The sequence below is a fragment of the Lonchura striata genome, chromosome 14 (assembly GCF_050655825.1).
Source record: "Lonchura striata isolate lonStrDom1 chromosome 14, ASM5065582v1, whole genome shotgun sequence".
In the NCBI taxonomy this organism is placed as follows: Eukaryota; Metazoa; Chordata; class Aves; order Passeriformes; family Estrildidae; genus Lonchura; species Lonchura striata.
This window is the reverse complement of record NC_140716.1, coordinates 4,645,798-4,665,984: the sequence shown is the minus strand read 5'-3', so window position 1 is coordinate 4,665,984 and position 20,187 is coordinate 4,645,798. Positions and strand designations below refer to the sequence as shown.

At 44.9% G+C, this 20,187-nt stretch overlaps 1 protein-coding gene across 2 annotated transcripts in view; it reads right to left on the bottom strand.

Moving 5' to 3' along the window:
* TTYH3 (tweety family member 3) overlaps positions 1-20,187 on the bottom strand; it is a 74,130-nt gene that overhangs the window by 13,272 nt on the left and 40,671 nt on the right. For both annotated transcript variants that reach the window (XM_021539680.4, XM_021539682.4), the window contains exons 3-12: positions 15,983-16,094; positions 15,152-15,372; positions 14,254-14,349; positions 11,710-11,782; positions 11,302-11,377; positions 4,694-4,749; positions 3,355-3,447; positions 3,143-3,235; positions 2,270-2,406; positions 739-915 (exon numbers count right to left, since the gene is read on the bottom strand). In XM_021539680.4, coding sequence (XP_021395355.1) covers positions 739-915; positions 2,270-2,406; positions 3,143-3,235; positions 3,355-3,447; positions 4,694-4,749; positions 11,302-11,377; positions 11,710-11,782; positions 14,254-14,349; positions 15,152-15,372; positions 15,983-16,094 — 1,134 coding nt within the window. The remainder of the gene's footprint in view (positions 1-738; positions 916-2,269; positions 2,407-3,142; positions 3,236-3,354; positions 3,448-4,693; positions 4,750-11,301; positions 11,378-11,709; positions 11,783-14,253; positions 14,350-15,151; positions 15,373-15,982; positions 16,095-20,187) is intronic.

Sequence of the window (20,187 nt, the reverse complement as noted above, 5' to 3'; positions counted from 1 at the left end):
TTTTCTTACAGGCCAGGTGGATCCCCTTTTCCAGACAAGGGCATAAAACGATCATAATTTCCCTCAGATTGAGCACTGTTTTTACATTCTTACTCAGAAGGGCCCACAATGAATCACATCAAGTGATTTAAAAATAGGGCCTTGTGAAAATCTGCCTCCCTGCAGCATCAGAACTGCCAAGTGGCAGAAATGGAGATAAAATGAGGACAATGTCTAAGGGGATAAACAAAATGATGTGGCAGCCCAAAAAAAGATGGGCCCTGATGATAGTCCAAATGTAATCAGGGTTAGGAACTTTGAAGTTCCCACCTGGACTAGGTAGCTCCAACAGATGTCAGAGGTGATTGCAAATACTGTAGAAAGAGAGAGCCCACATGTTTTTTCCTGGCTCTCAGTCTTTTGGGAGGCTTCTGGCAAGACTGCTCTGTGTGAAGAACTAAGTCTTCTGGTGATCAGAATCACTGTGTAATAAGAAGCTCAGACTTTCCTACTTCTTTTCTTTAGACATTTTCCTGAGTCCTGGAGCACAAAGCTGTTCACATTTTGGAGCATGCTGTCTAACAAAACTCTTTCTAGTGCAGCACTTTCAAGCTATTACCTTCTCCCATTAGATGCCAATCAGAAAACAAAATCCTTCACTGCTTTTTACCACCTGGACAGAAGTGCCAGCGTGGCAGCACTTGAGCCAAGAGAGGTGAGAAGGAAGCCATGTGGAGAAGCTTCCTTGGGGATACTCACATGTACTCCGTGACGGGAGCATTGCTGACTGTGTGTGCTGCTGCAGGGATGCTGGTCTCACTGCCATAACTACTCCCACAGCTATAGAGGCTGGGCATGTGCACTCTGTACAGATTATCGTGTGTCTGTCTACTCCCTTGAGCAGCTGATTCTTCTTCCCCATCATCATCTGAGCCTCTGCAAGAAGGAGAAAAAGTTCCTCCTAGAACCCTACAGTGACCCCACGTCGTGGGGTTTGCAGGAAACCATGGTAATCCTAGGAACCTCCCAGTCATCTTCCACATCCTCCACGTTGGTACCCGTTTGGGATGCCTCAGGGTGGCAGTGTGAAACACAGCCCACACCTCAGTGACTCAGACCTCCCACAGATCCCATCTGGAGGTGCACACTGCGTGATCCCCTCCAGCCTCCCTGCAGGCTTCACTCAGGGCTCGGCATGCAGCACTGCCCAGCTGCACAGCCAGAGGATGGATACACATCCCAAAATGTACAGTGCCAGAAAACCTCACAAATAACAAAAAAGAGAGGCAGTGTGGATCTAGTGCCATGCACCCCACAGAAACATCCTTCAAAACTGCAAACTGTGTCCTTCCATTTCCTGTAGACACATCCAAAGAGCTCTAAAGGATAAACCTCTGTAGACTTCTCTGAAGTCCCATTCTGGTGGCAAAGGGTCTGCTTCAGCTTCTAGCAAAATCACAGAAGTCATTCCAGAGACTAAGCTGCAAAATTTGTGTCTAAAGGTTTTATCTTCTCAAAAATGCCAGGATTTCAAATCAATGGAGAGCAGAACTGTTTGCCAGCTGGTTCCCTGTTTGCCAGCTGGTTCCCTGTGCCTTCCCATAGTATTCTCTTGCCCCTCCTACATAATACACACTATTTCATCTCCCTAATTAGGGGGTGGAGCACCATGGTCTGAAATATATTTAATCTGTGCTTAAAGCTAGTGAAAGGTTCTACACAGCATGGACATCACTAGAACCTCCCAAACATCACCTGCAGCTTCTGCACCACACGGTGGCACTGAAGATCGAGGGATTGCAGCCTGCACAGGCTCTTACAGGCCATAAACTAAGACACTCTCCACTTCCCACAGGGAGGCTGGGGGACAAATGGTTGCTCCAGGGAATGCAAGAGGGAACATAGTAGAACAAATAGTAGAACAATAGTAGAACAAATGCCTCAAGAAAATGTAAGAGAACAAGGACTTTACAGAGAGCAATAGTTCAAGCTTTACCTCTATATTACAGTTACAATCATTCATGGACTTGACTCACAGCCCTACAGTGCACTGAATACTCTGCACACAGAGTATTCCAGTGCAATAAGTCTCAGATGTTAGTATCAACCACAGCCAGAGCAAAACACAACCATATTTTTTTCTGTTAGACCTGTGCTTATAAAGCCTCATCCCTCACACCCCTGGGATCATGTGGGAATGAACTCCATATGCTCATGGGCACAAATCCAATAGCCAGTCTTCACTGGGAAAGAGCTCTACAGTGCCACAGGATCTAAACCTTCTCTGTACCTCTTTTGCTGCCAAGTGTGTGGGACACTGCAGACAATGGAACTGAACATGAGGGCTGTGACAAAGGAGAAGAGAACCAGGTAGATGAGGCCTTCCACTCCATCATAGCAGAAGCCTGTCAGAGCCTGGACGTAATCCTGCAGAGAGAAAGGAGCAGAGTTTCCTGATCACTGCAGAGTTAACATGGAGCTCTTACTCAAAAGCCCTTCTCCAGACTATACTCTCTGAAACAACTTAGAGACATCATGCTCCCTTTTCTAGAGCACATTTCTATTTTAATTTCAGGGACTCAAGTGCTTGTCATAAATGATCTAACCCTTGCTTCCCCTCACAAAGACCAGCTTGGATTTAGACATAGAAATATTTTCAACCACCCACAGAAAGACTTTAAGAGGAGGAAAAAAAAAACAGCCAAGGCAAACTTATCCACCCAACTGAAGATACAACATTTTTCATTAAGCCTTCCAACTCCCTCACAGTGTCCCATGCCCAAGAACAGAAGTATGAACTGTGTGTGTCTCTGCTTGCAGAGAGGCAGTGAGGACAACAGCAAGGCTGTGCTACACTGTTCTAAGTGCTCTGAGGCACTGCACTCCACAGCAAAGGCAAAAAGTTATTTGCCATACACAGAAAACCCAAACCTGAAGGCCTCTGGCTGCAGCTTGTAGATGTATGAAGGCATGTTATCTACCTTCCTATGTTCATCTTTAAACTCAAAGCTAACTTGATCCAAATTCTCATTCCACTTTCTGCTATAATCAATAAGTAAAAAGTTGTTGTAAACTTTTACCAGAGGTTTGGAACTCCAAACTAATACAGGCTCTACACTTCCTTTGTTCTTTCTTAGCTGAAGCCCAGTTACCAAGAACTCACCAAGTGCAGACTCCGACAGTCCACTAAAGCTGTCAGCTGCTGCAAGTTGATCTCTGTTGAATTCAGAACCTCCTGGATCCGAGTAAGGTACTCCTGCAAACAACAGGTCAGTGATTAGGGCAAGGGGATGCTTGGCAGGAGCTGCTCCTGGGTTCTGCACAAAGCTGAGGGAAGCCCCAAAGAACAGGGAGAGCAAACTTGAGGAGAGTTACCTTGGAGGTGGGGTGCTCTTTGCTCGCTGACTTCATCAGTTCCAACACATCATCCTGCATTTCTACCAAAGCCTTGTGACTTCCTGACAGCTTCTGCTCAACACAAAACATGCAACGTTTCAGCAGTTCAGGCCACATGGGCCAACAGATCTCCTGGGAAAAGACTGAAATCCTATTTCCCAAATACTGAAGTATCATCTGTACTAGTTAAAGCTGTCCCAATTGACATGAGTGCAGCTGCAATAGGGTTAAGTTTGACCTTTAACAAACTGGAAGAAGTACAGACAGAGAGAAGAAGGGAAGAACCAAAAGGAAAAAAAAAATACAAATAACACAAACCCACAAAGAACAAAATACATACACAAAAAATGTACACACAGCTGGGGCTGGCTCTAGGACAGAAGGGAAGGAGAAAGAAAAGACACAAAGCACTCAAGTTCTCACCACAGAACACAGCTGGATTTTTACTAAATCAGATGGATGAAAAAAACATAATGTTAACAGTGGAAGTTGTTTGTTTTAGGATGCAGCCTTCACATCCTTTTAAAGCACCATTTCACATGCAATGGCATGTCAGGCAGTACACAGAGCAACCAGAAATGCAACAGATGGCAGAGGTGCATCAAACCACAGCCCCAAGTGTTCTTACCCCACCCTTTAAAAGAGAGGAAGACAAGATTTTAAAAAAAATCTTAAATATAAATGGTGAAGCAGCTGGTGTCTGCCAAAAGGTGGGTGGTGTGGGCCCATTCTGGCCTCTGATGCACACGACAAAGTTTGGAATGGGCCCAGGTGCTGTTCTTCTGCCTCCACACAAAAGAATAATGACTCACATTTATACTTTAGGATAAATCCCTTGGATGTTCAAAGATTTGTAAGAGGCATCTGTGGAAAGCACTCCTTCACCCACAGAAGTGGCTGCATTTTGGGAGTGGAGTGTTACCACTGTTTAACCCAAAAGAACCTTCAAGAAGAGATTCAAAGCAGGAATTACAGAGATTGCCAACCTGGCATTAATTGTGGCACTGTGTCTCCACATTGCTGCTCTTTACAAGAGCCTTGTAAACAGACAAAGCCATGGTCCTCACCACAGTACACACAAGCCCTTCTAGGGGGTGTCCTGGGCTTGTGCAGGTGGTGATGAAGTTAAACTCCTCACTAAACCACAGTGCCACCTCCTGCACAGCTGGGAAGCAGCTGCCAAGGCTTTACCAAGAGCCAGAGTGCTCCCTAAAGCAAACACCCTGTGAGTGGCTGCATGCTGCACCAAGAGCACTTCACCTGCACCTTGCAGGGGGAGGAGACCCAGGGGTGGAAGGAGTTGGGGTGCTTCACTCACCTGCTGGAAAGGGTTGGGGTACCCAGCACTACAGGTCATGTAATAGCGGAGAGTCTCTGTAAGACACAAGAGAAGAAAGTCAGGCCAGACACATCACCCCAGCTTTGCAGTATGGCTCTGCTCCCCTTAAAGTTAGATGGAACACTGAGAAAGCTTCATTCAGACCTTGGCACCATCCATCACATAAACCCAAGACATCAGTCTAGGGCAAGTTCAACTACAGTACAGCAAAGATACACTCATGAACTTCCAGGTAAGACTGTTACTGTGCTCTGCTAACAACATCATTTGTTTCCAGGCTTGAAGACACAGCTGTGCTCCTCTTCAGTCAAACCAGCCTGGTTCCCTTATGAGCCCTCTGCAACACTACAGCAACTGCCAGCACACACAAATTGCAAATACCAGGCTTTCCCCTGCCATCCTCAATAAGGTTATCAAGGAAGGAAGCTCTGAAAGACTTGATCATCCAAATACCTTTAGATTATTCCTCAAACATTTACAGTTCCTCTTCAAATGAATATGAGCATGCCAGCTCAGCAAAATCAAGGGTGATGTTGGCATGGTAAAGACTACAAAAGCTCTAAAACACACAAACCCTCTGCATTCCCCCTCCACCAGCATCTTTTCCTCAGTTCTTTTTAATCTCCTGTCTGTGACTTTCAGTAATGCATATTCCAGGCTGCACAGCTAGTCTGATGAGCCCCAACTCAGAAATCAGTAAAAAGGCACAACCAGAAGCAAGCAGAGCTGTGAAGGAAGCAGACCTGCCTGCATCCTGACTCTGCCACGCTTCCCATAAATATTGAATGCACCTTTTGGCAAGGCAGCACGCTGGAGACCGAGTGCTACAGCACAGCCTGTCAGCCCCTGTGTGCTGGCAATGCAGGCTGACAGCTGTTATTTATAATTCATTAGCCTGCTCTGGGGCAGCTCCTGCCAGCTGCTCCATCTCCCCCCACCGACCCTTTCTCTGGGACAACTTACACCTCCCCAGCCAAGCCTCTAAACAGCAATTAGCAAATTCTGGGCAGACAGGAGGGCAGCAGGAGCTGCTTTGTGCCTCACTTTGGGCAGACCACAGCAGTGACTGTCCACAAGCACTGAGCCAAGGAAAGGGCTGCTCCTCCCTGGCTCATCAATCACACACAATGGCTGTGTGAAAATGGATTAAAACACACCTGCACTGAGAGAACAGCAACAGCAACCCACAGCATCACACATGGTGACCCCCAAAGGAGCTGTGATCTTGTCACCTGTTTATTTTAAACCAACAAACCGCTACAAGTTTCTCCTAAGCTCCCACAGTGGAATCGAGTTTATGTCGCCTTTTTAAGTGCAATAAGTTGCATGACTTACTGCTAATGCAGAGCTCTAGAAATGTTTCTTGAGGGCCTTCTGGATTGTCCCTGGTGGGCAGATGAGAGATGAGAGCTCCTGATACCATAGTTTGCAGCTTGTAAGCTCAGGATAAAGATTGCTGGTTACAAGTGAAGCAAAAAGCAGTACAGTGAAATAAATGCTTGCCTTGCTTCACCCTGGCAGGCAGGATCAACAAGGATTCACTGTGGTAGCACTGGCTTTGCTGCTGACAAGTGTGACACTCTACATAAAACATGCTTCCCAAAATGGCACAGCCATCAGGAGCAGCTTTGCCCTGCACTGAACCTGAGCTGTGGAGCTTTAAATCTATGGCTACAACAGGCAGAGAAGCTGCCTTCAGGTGATCCTGTACTGCACAGCCTGGAAATTAAGAGGACCATGTCCCCTGCCTCCATGCCACCAGGAAAAGAGGAAGGAGCAGGAGGAACCCTCACCTGTTTTAAACCTGGTGGAGGCCATCCTGTACATCAGCAAATCTCATATTTCTCACCAGAAAGCAGCTACACTAATCCATCCTTTGCACTTTGCTAACAGCCCCAGGCAATTTCTTTCTATAATTATCTTTCTGGTGCATTTTCCTCTCAAGGAAAATTCCTAAAGGGTGATCTGAGCTTTGAAGCTGGCCTTTAGGCAATCTAGCTCATAGCAGAAGGGTTAGGCAGGGTCACATCTGTAGCTGCCCTTGCCTGCTGTTGCTAGCAGCAATCCTCCTGACTCACTGCTGGTGCACAGGCATTGTGGGAGAAGAAGGCAAGGAAGGGAACCACCTAAAATGCTTTATTTTTGCAAAATCTGTTTTTCCTAGAAAGGAAAGAAGAGCTTCCTACTAAAGACAGCTTCAGCTGCTAGAACCACTTACTGCTTCTGCAACCATGGAGACCTACTACTCACTTCAAAGCCCAGCCAAAATGCAAAAATGGTATTATGCACCTGCCAAAAGGCAGTGAGGTCTGTAGAGAGCAATGAGAAAAAAAGATCCTACCTCCAAAAAAAATCCTCACACCTAGAACAGCTTTTCCCAGCTCTTCTTCATCTCTAATTGAACATTCTCTTAGCAGTGTTCATTTTACCTATACACCCAGATGAGGCTGTCTCTGAGGGTTCAATCATCAGAGAAAGCACCTGTGGTGTCAAAGGAAGGCAGCTCTTTTGGCTGGAGTTTCTTGCCCAGGTAAGGCTCTCCACCAGGAAGTTTGTTTCCCCAAGGCACCAGTCTGACAGCAAAGAGAGGTGCATAATATTTGCATATTTATTCTGCATAATATTTAATTTCTCTGATACATCCTATTCTTGTAAAAGCAAAGAGCTTGTAACTGTCCCATTTGCCCTCCACTCAAAGCTTTCTGCTAATCAGGAGTCCAACAACACCAGGCAGGAAAACAGCTTCTCAATGCCAACATCAGCTCAGCAGGATTCTCAAGAGGATTTCTTTGGGCAAACTCTTTCCTGCAGTGTACTCTGAGCTCAGGTAATAACTGTGCAGGCACCACTGCCCCACCTGAGGCTTTGTCCTCATCTTACTTCTAGAGAGGAAGCAGAGGTGCTGGTGGTGTCAGTCCTTTGGTTGGTTCAGCTCTGGACTTCTGAGATTGCATCAGTGGGAGGCCAATTGGGAGGCTGGGCACAACAAGAACCCTTCCTGCTCATATCTGAGCAGCTCAGCCTCAGCATCCAGCCTGGCCAGCTGGGCTGGATCGCAGCTAAAAGGCTCCATTATCCATCCCCCGAGGTTCACAGCTCCCTCAGATGAAGAGAGTGCCTGTTCACCATGCAGATTTCTGGGAAGAGAATCTGGAGAAATCTTTTCCTGCTGTTTAGACAGATTGTGTCTTTTTATTTAATTTTATGCAACAAGTCATCTGATAATAACATAATATCAGTGAAAAAGAATGGGACTAGAAGATGGCCTCCTGCTTTGAAAATAAACATCTTGGCTGCACCAAATTTTTCACTAGCAGCAGGAGTTGATTATACAGGCACTGTTCAATTCCATTGGCTTTACCTCAGTTAATGAATAAAGGGTGAGTTAGGCATATACATTAGCCTCTTCTGCAAAATTATTTAAGTATTTGCTTCTCCCAGAAACCTGCATTAAAGTTCTTTGCCTCCCTTTTTCCCCATAATTTTTTTTAATGCACCACATTTTATCTGCAAAACAAGAACTTCTCTAGCTAAAAACATGACAGTAATAATGCACTTAATCAGATTACTCTCAGCTCCATTAATTCCATTTAGGTTTGAAAACAGCAATTAATACATAAACAAGAATATTAACATACTAGTTGCCCAGTATTCAACTCAGTTATTTTTCTGTGAAAACTACCAGAAAAAAAACACATTGCAAATATTGATGACTCAGTCAGGCCAGCTTCAGCTGAAGTGATTCTCACAGCAAATGTGATTCCTACATCTGTGATAACTCCCCATGGATTCTTCCTCCATGATCTGCCTGAGCCCCTCCAGACACCCACACTCTCTTTTAGTATGTCTGTACTGCTGTTAAAGTAGGAGAACATCATCCAAAAAGCAGAGACAGCAAACCAGAGAGCACAGAGCACCAGAACCAGGGGCTTTCAAACAGGGTCACCCCCTCTGAGAGGACAGCATCAATGCTGCTCCAGCCTGTCCCTGTCTCCTGGAGCTCCTCACTCTCCTACATATGGCTCAGCTAATCACAAAGCAGATGCTACAATCTGCAGCCAAGGGATGCCAACACTTATTCCAGACATTTTAAAGAGGTTTTATTAGGATAAAAGTGTAATTACCACACTGTAGTCCTCATGTCATCATTTTTCTTCCTGCTCGGATGCACGGGAAGATCTCAGCATTGGGGACCAAGAGCTATTTCCGTAACTATGACAGAGCAGTGAAAACCCACAGGGGAAGAGAGGAGATTCAATCATCTCCCAGGCAGCTGCCTGGTGCAATGGCAGGCTCAGAAACTGGACAGATTTCCTTCTGGAGGAAGGAAAAGGTGCTCACCAATGCTGCTGGCAGCAAGAGCCGATGATGCCTTGTGAAGGGTGACCTAGAACAGAGGCTAGATGGAGTTAAAGAATAAAGTAGGGATTTATTAAAAGGCCTCAATGGATCCACCTTGGGCAGCACAAGAGCCCAGCCAGGGCTACACCTAAAATGAACCAAAATGGTCACAAAATGCATGATCACTCATGGGGTCTCTCACTTTTATAAGCTCTGTTCCATTTGCATATTGGAGTTCATGGTCCAGTTATAGCTTTAGCTTATCAAGTCCCATCCTTCTTGTTTTTCTCTTCAGTCCATGTTGTTTGTGCTCTTGGGCCTGAGATTTGGATCATTTGTCCTTCATCCCCAGGTAGAGCAGGAATTCTTCTGTCTCCCTACTCTGTGAAGAGAGCTCACCATCCCCTAATATGAAGCTCAGAACTGCACACTAAAGCAGCACAGAATCTGAAAAATATAAAAGCTAAAGCCTGAGGCATCACTGACACACTCAGCACCCATGGAGGGGCCACCCTTCCAACCCAGGCCTGTGGCAGCACCTGCTCTTCCTCCTCTTCACTGTTTCCCTCAGACCCCTTCACTGTTATTTATGGAGCTTTAACAACTGTTCCCTGGTGCTGCTGCAGGAGCAGAGCCTGTTTTCCCCCTGGGGAGCCAACTGTCCCTGCTGGGGAATGTGGGAGGAGGGATGGAATGCCAGCCCTGCACTGCCTGTGAGCCTCCAAATGAACATTGCTACTGATCAATGGAAAACCACAGGAGCCCAGCAGACAAGGACAGCTGAAATGGGGAAACAGCACAAAAGGGCCTCTCTTTGGTTCCCCAGGGTCAATCTAATTGTTACCAAACACACTCCAGAGCTAATTTGGGTTACCAAATTATCACAGCACACAGCTGGCAGTAGCATCACATATTGCCCCTTGGCCTCACTGACCTACTTGCCTCCTTGAAGAGGCAGGAAACCAGCTAGGCACCTGAAGCCACATCCTTGTCACCTTCACAGCCAAAAGAGGATTTTCATCTTATGCTAAACACTCATTCTCTTCACTCACTACATTTCTTTGTTGCCAAGAGCTCTGCCTGGCTCTATCATCTCCAAAAATAAGATGCAGGGTTGCAAGATCAACCTGTACACATTCTTTTATACTACATTCTGCCTCCAGACATTGAGGTTTTTCACTGTTTCCAATCCCTGCATCCTCAGCCATACCTACATACCTAACTTCCTACCAGCTAAACATTGAGAGACAGCATTTGGCTAAGCACAGCCTTCTGCACACACAGCAAAAGTTCTCTGGTTCCACCAAATAAGAACCAGAAAAACCACAAGTCATCCTTTTACAAATCAGTGTCATTGCCTATTTGTGTTTTGCCACACACAGAACTACATAAAGGAACTGCTGGGGGAGAGAAGGCAGGGGAAAAAAAGTTAACTTTGTAAACTAAGCAGCAAACTCACTCCTAAAAATACTTTTCTTTTTCAGCACTTACTGTATCTCTCCTGCCAGGCACCCAATCACCTTTTTGTTAAGCCATGGTTCTGAATGCCATCTTTGCCCCACTGAAGTGCAAATTGGAGGCACCTCTCACCTCACCAACCACTTCAGTCTGAATTAGGAGCAACAAGCCCCAAATACATCAGTGGTTCAGCTGGAAGCCACTGAGGTGCAGGCACATGCTTCAAATGGAACAGGATGCACAAAGCGGTCAAAATACTGCATTTATAATGGAAAGGGAAATTCATACTTCTTTGTGGCTGTTCCTATTCACTTACCCTTCAAAGAGGCTACTATTTACAGCCATCATTAAGAGAAAAAAATTATATATAAACTGTTGATAACAGATAGAAAAATAGGCATGCTAGATTCAGGAATACAGACACAAGAGCAAGTTTTAAAAATGTCAACTCAAAGTGCACACTGCTACTGCCACAGTTCTGTCACTTAGAGAGGAGAACAAGCCTCAAGAGTGTTACATTTAAAGTAAAATAATCCAATAATCTGGGGACTTCTGTTAGTCCATCTTATCAGTTATTTCCACCTAAGGGTCAAGGCAGGAGAAAGGTTCTGAAGGTGGTTCTGATGCATACATGTACACTTCTGACCAGAATGCTGTTTTTCCACAAATTTTGTTTCCCACTGTATGCCAGCTCCTCTGTTTCAAACACAGCCTCAAATTCTCAGTCACTGCCATGCTCCTGTGTGACAGCTGCAGAATTCCATGGCAGAGCCAGCCCCAGCACTCACCAGGACTGAGCACTGCATTCTCTTCAACCACTTTGGAGACGTAAGCATCAGGGTCGATACAGAAGTCACTGGAGCCCTGGACAGATGGAAGACAAAAGGCAAAAGGAGTATCAAAGCACACCAGCATCAAAGAGCAGTTGAGCCAGGTTAACATCAGGGAACCTTCTGTTCTAGGGGTGTTTCAGATGCTGAGGTCTCTCAGCAGCACTGCCCTACACAACCAGCAGAGCTGGACTCTGAGCTACCACACCACAGACAAGGAGCAGCTCTGGGCTTCTCCCAGATGGAAATTGCTAGGACAGTTACTTAGCTCAGGCTATGCTGTGAAACAGGCACAGCACAACATTAATCTGGTGTCTGCTAAACCTGCAGCACAGGGTGAATGGGATTTGGATGTGAGCCACTTACCACAGCGACAGCCAGCTCCAGGCCCAGGGATCCCCAGCTGACAATCAGGGCAAACACCCCAAGCAAGCACACCCTGTGGGAGGACAGACAGATGGCAGATGTAGCACCTCTGATTTCAAGCAGTTCCTTTCACAAGATGTATTATTTGGAGTCCAAAGCAATTACCAAACCCAAGAAATTATCAACCTCTGACTGTATGTTCAGATAAACAATCCTATTTCAGATGTCATGGACAGCAGCAACCAGAGCATATCCAGAGTTCATATCCAGCTCTTGGTTACTGCATTACTTGCCCGTGAGCTGCAGCAGAAGGGAGAAGTAGGGAAGCAAAGTATTGTCCTATTTCTAGCAGTGAAACCAAAGACACAAAGACACAGAGGTGGCTGTAGGGGAGGCAGACTGGCAGGAGGTTGACTACAATCCCATCCCTTTCACTGTTCCCATTCTAAACTTCATTTTCCGGGTCCAAAGATACCCAAAGAAAAATAGGCTAAATAAAGAAAACCCCACAAAACCATACTGATGCAAAACTGGAGAAATCTCTCCTGTGTCTACAATAAATGAGGTTGTTTGGTACAAGCAATACATGGCTACAGATGGTGGGAGGGAACACAGCCCCTGCTAGGACACCTTGGCTCCAAGCTGGTGCACCTGAACAGCACCCAAGCATCCCACATAGCTCCAGGACAGAAAGTCACCTGCAGGCAAACAGCTTGGAACTGCAGTTCAGGTGCCTACCACTGCCATGAGAGTCCATCTCTGCAGATTTCAAGTTCTGCTCTGAGGCTGGACCTCATTACTGACAGAAATCATGGGATGTGTCTGCTGTCAAGCAGACACAAGGCAGAGGGATGGCACAGCAGTGCTCTCAATGATATTTAGGAGCACACACTCATGGAAAAGGCTTTTTCACTTCCCAAACAGCACATTAGCTCTTCACCCTTGCTGTCAGTATGAGTGGTAGAGATATTTAGGCTATAATGCTCCTCAAGTCCCACAGGTACAGGGCTGCAGACTAATAAGCAGTTTCATTTTATCTGTTTCTATCTTCAAAGTAAAGAGACACTGCCTTGCTCTCTTAGGGATGCTCTTTCCCCTCAAGCTTTGAAACATAAGTAGATCCCTTCCCACCCACACCCTAAACAATACAAAAACCAAGACTTTCTTTATTCATATCTAGTACAACCATCTCTTTGAGAAAGGGACATCTTTTTTCTGCTTCATTTGTCTCACTGAATACTAGGGCTTTAAAAAAGTAAACCTATGGGTCTCCAATAAAAAAGAAAAAACACCTATCCTTCAGTTTACTAATTTATTTTAATTCCAAATAATCCCTATTCTGTGAATGGATCTATGCCTCATCTTGCAGAAGTAAGGGAGTTTCACCAGACTGACATCTGCACTGCTCTCTGAAATGAGACACTAAAGACTTTGTTATGCCTTTTCCAAATGGATGCAAAAATCATCAGCCATGGATCAGCAAGGGTCTGTGGGTTTATGGCATAAGGACAACACAGCTTGGTGCCTCCAGCTGAGCATGTTAATCAATAAGACACATTTGTTATTTTACTTTAAATGAAGATGACTGGGTCAGTAACTGATTGCTTGGCTAAAAGATCTAAAACTGGCATTTCACCATCTTGCCTGGCTGTGGTACACTTGTTTCTTTATGCCATGTGCTCCCTTTAGGGAATGCCTTAATATGAACTTCTGGCTAACGGGGAATGAGATTCTAATTTAAACCCTGGTTCTGCCATCTGTGCATACACTTGGAGTTTTGTCTGTATAACCTGCCAGGTATGAAATCATCTGGTAAATAATAAATCTGGATACACATTCCAATTATTAATGGCACCACCACAGACCAGGATAAACCCTTGGCCATGTCAGTTATCAAACTGTCACTGTGTTGATGATACCAGGATCTTTGCCAAATATGCCAAGCTACAAAATAAGGAGAGGAAGAGTTTTTTTCCTGTAATGGGGCATTTTCAGTGCTTTTGAGAAACACACATGCATTAACATTGCAGTACCATGGCAACAAGACTCCTTCTCATAACTGCAAACCATGGCAGTTCTCAGTTTAAGGCTTCCTCAGGTGTGACAGCCCCAGGTCACAAGAGCAGACAGTGACACAGAAGGCAATGCTGCAGGTTGTGCAATGCTTATCATCAATTAACAAATGCCTTCCCAACTGCAGAGAATTAAGTGGAGATTTTTAAAGCCTGTAATTTTAAGGAAGGATGTTCACACTATTATCTCCCAGCAAATGGAGGCTTCCAAGGCCACCCAGTGGAAAGCAGACAGCTTGGATGAGGTCCTCACCTTTGATTTTATAGCTCAAGAACCTTCCTGTAAACATCTCTTGTGTGAAGCCCTATTCCCACAGAGCTACACTCTACAATGTCTCTCTTCTCAGAGGAAATGCAAGATGTTCCGTTTCAGATGTCCCTGATATTATCTGACAACAGGTAGAGGTTCCCACTAGCAGGCACTTGCATTCAGCTGACTTTCCTTATGCCCCGTCCCCAGATCAAGACTTACCCCATAAGAATGGCCCTGGAGTTTCTAATGAGCCCAAAGAGCACCAGCAAACATATCAGGACATTGAACAGGAGCAGGCCCAGGTATCCCAGCCACCTGCAGGAAACAAAAACACAGTCTGCAAAGGAAAACTGGTGTGCAAAACGCAGAGATCGAGAAGCTGTTGTGACTTCTGGGGAAAACAGAGTCCTTCTCTTCCCTAAAACCACCTCCAAATATTAATCTTCAGAGAGGTCTGGGTATTTGTGGCTTTGGAAGTTGAGGCAGGTACAAGCATTGACACAACACACTCAGCACAAACAGTTGTTGAGAAATAAGACTGCTAGTGTTTACTAGTGTGGTGTTATATGCACTGGTCATCATCAGAGGGAGAAAAGGCATTGCAGCTTCTTGAACTTCCTAGATATTTGTTAGGAAATACTTCAGTTATTCATTCCACATGTTTGGATAGAGATTTTCTTTTGTGGAATACAATTGATGCAATATCTTATTTAATATGCTTAATAAAAAGGAATGTTAGGCTGTGGTCCTAACTTACAGAACTAGTGCAATTTTCTACTCTATTTAATGTATTCTTTATGCACTTATTAGGACAGAGCAGAAGCTATACCTGAGGCTGTTTTTTTTTTCCCCAGTGCTAGAACACAAACTAGAGATTTTGTATGTTGAGAATAAATTTCTCATCAGTTGGTAATAAAGATACTTAAGGAAAACAAGCTGTGCATTTTGATTTAAACTGAATGCAGTCCTGCTGGAAGAAACAAAACAGCTCTGTGGGCCAAGAGCACCTGCAGCAATAAACAGAGCCTTTGGCTCAGCCACCCAGAACATGCACATAATTTTTGTGAAACAGGCCAAAGCAGATGTTACAACCACTACACTACAGCTTGCTACACACCTGTACCAGTCATAGAGGTCAATCTGAATTGCCAGCTCCTCCAGAGACAGCTCGTCATTCTTCCAGAAGGGAATCTCAGTTGTTTGCCTGACCAGATCATCCAGGAGACTTTGCAGTTTCTGGACAATTTGCAGGTAATCTGTCTGCTTCCTGAACATCTCCTCCAGGACCAGCAAGTTTGGTTCCACTGTTTGGTTCAGGGACACTGCAGTGTCCAGTACCTACAGTATGGGAAAGAAAAAAAAAAAAGGGGGGGGGGGATAAACAAATTAAAAAAAAAAATAATTAAAGTACAGGAAAGCCAAGAAAGTAAAAGGGAATTCATTCTCCCTAGCAAGTCATGGACAGCTTCCAGATTACCAGTCTTCTGTCTTAAGAGGCTCAGACTGCTTACCCCTCAAAAGCAACTTAAAAGCATCTATAAGGGGGATTGTTTGCAGTGATGACACCTCAGCTGAGCCTTAACACGTGCACACATTTTGCAGTGTTGCAAACATCAGGGTTGCAGTACAACACCATGAAATTAGAGATAGCACAGGAACAACCAATGGTACTCAAATGCTACATTTTACTAAGATTTGTCTGCTTTGGCCTTCCTCCTGTTCTGGGTGTGGAAGAAAGAGCTGATCACAAGCTGTTTTTAAACCTAGCAAAGAGAAGACTTCACTTAACAAGCTGCGTTCACTTTGTTATTTTTAGACGAGCGGAAGAAATCACCCTGCCACTGATGGAAATTTTAGCACGGATCCGAAGAGAAAACAGGAAGAGAGGCAGGCACAGGAGGAGAGGTGCTGAGTGAGGCTGCTCGTGCCCCGTTTTTGGGGTGCTCACCCGGTCCTGCACGCCGGCCACGGTGCGGTTGGCGTGGCGCAGCGAGTACGTCAGCCGGTGGATGCCGTCGCTGGTCTCCCCATTCCCGTAGAAGCCCACAGCAATTCCAGCACTGTGGAGGAAGAAAAGCAGCAAAGGGCAAGAGGTAAAGCTAAAAGGCAAGTGGGAACACAGGGCTGGTGGCTGCAGAGCACTGGGGAGCACACCAGCACTTTCCACACAAAGGGAAGGCGCTCCCTCCCGAAGAGAGCTGGGGTCGTGCTGCTGCTCTGTTTGCACCCGTGAACATGCACAGCCAGCAGCTCTCCAAGAGCAACCCCAGGGCCAAGAGCAGAACACAACAAGCATATTTCATCTATGGTAAAATAATGAAAATCTGTTAGAGAACTGTTTGGGAGCTCAGAGCCAGAAATCCAGCCAGTGGTTCCTGCCATTGCTGCGCTAGATGCATTCTCTGGACATGAAATTTTGTTACATTTTTTTAAAAGCAGGACACAAAGAGCTTGCTTTGACTGTTTGCCCATGGTGGTGGTTCCTCCAGACAGATTTTCCATGTCCTCTTCTCTACCCTGTGAAATATCTATGAACATTATCTTGATTTATCTTCCCATTAGAAACATTTGTGTCACACTGATTTAGAGTACTGGGAAGGGAAACATAATAACTTACTGGGACAAAAGGCTTATTTATTTTTAAAGCAAGCAAATTTCAAGCTTGCAGACACAATTCAACTCCAGCTGCTTAGCAAATTACCACCTATCAGCTGATTTCTATAATTGTCCACACATATCAGTCTGCCCCAATTATGAAGTAAACCATATTAGCTTAAGCCTCACTTAAAGAAGGAAGATCCTGTAAATGAGTTGCAAACAGAGGATTATCCCATGCAAGTCAGCAATACCACTTCTATGAAATGATCACTGCAGGAACTCACAGTTCCTCTGCCCAAGCCCATATTTCCTAATAATAGAGGAGGAAAGAACTTGTGAAAGGATCACACAACTAAACTCAAACAAACCTTACCAAGACACAGTTTTCTGTTCCCATGTTATATTTAGCTTGAGAGCACCCAGGACCTTTTCTAGGAAGGTTCTCAAGACACCAAGGTTGCATTTGTGGCAGTGCAAAGGAAGGAGGTGGTGGTGATCCTGTTGTAAATCTAAATTTATTCTGGATGAAACATTTCTTTCCTTCACAACACCTTTGTGTGCTGTTCCTGCTCTTGCTCCTCTCCTGCAGGAAGACACATCCATTCCTCCTTTCCTGGGTTCTGCTTCCAAAGAGTGAGCAGAACAATGCAGTTCACCTGGTCACATTTCTCCTCGTACGTGACAAGAAATAGAAGCAAAGATCATGATCTGGAAGCAGATCCACTAGGAAAATCTGTGTCAGCCTCATGCTTTTTCCAGCAATTGAATCTCCATAAATTATAGAGAGCTTGGCCCATAAAAACCTCAGCTGAGGAGTCTTCTAGGGACAAGAGGCAGCCTTCTCTTCAGAAAGAGAGGCAGCAGCTAGGTAACTAAATATTTAGCATTAATAAGAGAAATGGGCCTCTTTCTTCAGGAACACCATTCCTCAAACCTTTTCCTAATGGAAATTATGCTGATAACTAAAGAGAGAAAAGCCCTCTGCATTCCTCTGGTTGCAGCTATTATCAGAGCTTGATAACACATGCCTTGGGTGCACGGGGGTGGAAGGGATAAAAAAGACACACTCCCCCCCTCCCCCTGAAGCAGAGATTACAGATGCAGGGCTATGCCCAGGATAAGGCAACTCAGCACCCCATCACAGAAATTACAAAACCATGGCTTGAATTTCTCCTTGTCTTATCAGAGCAAAGAAATTCACACAGACCCTTTCAGCCTCCTGAGCTGCAGAAAACGTTAGCAGTTGTTTCTGCCATAGGCAACAAATAAATTCCAGAACATTCTGGACATTGAATAGGCAGATCTGACCCCTTTAATTAGCGAGCAATTTCTATTCAGCCTGTTTACAGCTACTAGAAGCCTATTCTTTCAAAGACTTGGTAAGTGCCCAAAATCTGCTGCTTGGCTCTCAGTATTCTCAGCACAGTAGCACAATTTTGGTGGGAAAGACTCAGAAATAGCACTCTGAAATAGCAGCAGACACCTTATCCTTGGGGATGCTGCACAGACCAGCCAGTTTACTCACAGGTACCAGCTATGAAGTGCTGGCAATACAAACAAGTGACTTTAAACTCGTTGCCCTGTTGGAGGCAGATCTACCCTGGCAGTTTTCCCATCCTGCCCAGTAAAAACCACAGATCCCACTGCTCTGGCCCCCCAGGCACAGCCACTACTTCTGAAAGAAAGCCCTACAGCACAGCGACTGGGATAAAAGCCATTTAATCCAAGTAATAAACTCCTCTAGACATGAGACTCACACATTCACTGCAAATTACACATAAAGTGTTGATTATTCCATTCTTGCCCTGCAAAAGCCAGCTCTGCGTTCCCACCCTGAGCTAGCAAGGGCCACTTACACAGCCAGTCCTTCCCCTAGGAGCAAGCCATGCAGTTTTGTGGCTTTTTCCCTTTCTATCAGGGCAGAGAGGGATGGAATCCATCCCACAAGCCCAGGCTGGGGGCAGCTGTGCCTGAGGAGAGGGCAGAGCTGAAGGGCAGCCAGGGGGGAACTGCTGCTGCTGCGCTTTGTTTGCATTTGGCTTCATCTAAATCCAATAGTTGCTTCAAATCCCTGCCCACACACACTGATATGAGTTGCTATTGTTTAAAGCAGATTTAAGGATTTACACTAGTTTTTAACTACCTTTTATATGATTAAAGGCAAACAGAGGGGCTCCTTCTATTTAAGAGCATTCTTTTAAAATAAAAATAGATAACTCATCTTAACCCAACAGCATAAGTCCTTGAGGTCATGATAAATCACAAGGCTTCTCGCACAAACCCCAGGAGGCACAGTAGCCAAGATACAGCAGATCCATCTCCCAGCACAGGATGGCAAAATCATCACCACACAGCCTGGATACAAGGACAGCATTCCTGAATGACACTGCTCTTTTCTACCCTAGCACCCCCTGGAAAATACTCCAACACATTTTCAATGCTTCTATAGGAAAGTCATTTCTATTTCTGCCAGTCTTGCTTCTGCTGCACTCCCCTTGGAGTGCACACACCCCTCTCTCCTCCCAAATCCACACTGTCCCATGCTGAATTCCTCCTCCCAAACCTACCTTTTGTCAGTCTCTTATCACTTTCACTACCACCACCTCTCTTCTACTTTCCCTCTCACTCATATTTTTGAATAAAATCTTAAAAAAAAAATAAAATCAATGAATCACAGTCTTATAGGCCATTTAAAAAGATGCTCCTGCTATTCAACACTGCACTTAAAAAGCTATTTAGCTACTCACTAGTTTTGGTAAGTTTTAAGAAACCCACTTATTTAAGTCAAGGAAACATTGAACTTTGAGCAGCAGTGCACACCCACTGGGGACACAGAACTCCAGAAGCTCTTTAAAGAGTTGTATAAGTGAGATGGAAGAGGTGCACACCAGGATTTCTGTATTTTCCTACAGATACAACAACGTGATCTAAACTCCTGCAGGTTGTACACACACTTCAGTATCACTTTTCAGCAAGACTTAAGAAATTCAAGTCTGGAGAGCAGCTTTCCCATTGTTTGTGTGCAAGAATCACGTGCACTTCAGTAAAGAACCAGGAAAAAAAGATAGTGTAACTTTGAATTTGCTTGCAACATGACCTGCAAAAAACAAAAAAAATGTCTTCTGCATTGAGAAGGGATGAACATCAGAGCATTAATCTGACACAGAGAGGATCTGTGTGCTTTCTAGTGATGAGATCCTCCTGCTGTCATACCCACACACACACTGTGACCCTCTGGGTACCCAGACACCAGTCTGGAAAGATGAGCACTAGCCATTCACATCACATCCTTAGAAATGAATAATCTAACTACACCAAGTCATCTTTAATTACAGGAACTTCATAAGAAGAGCCCTTTTTAGACTTCAGGTTCTCATGAGGAATGTTAATTTGTCTGCCTAATTACCACCTTGCACTTTCACACCAGGGGAAAGTGCTATTACTGGCACTTGATAATACAAGTTTTTTACCATTTATTTGCACTCATTTCTTTCTGATGCCCTCTCCACAAAGCTTTCTCCCCACTTTTGGAGCTGATGTATCTTCTGGGAGAAT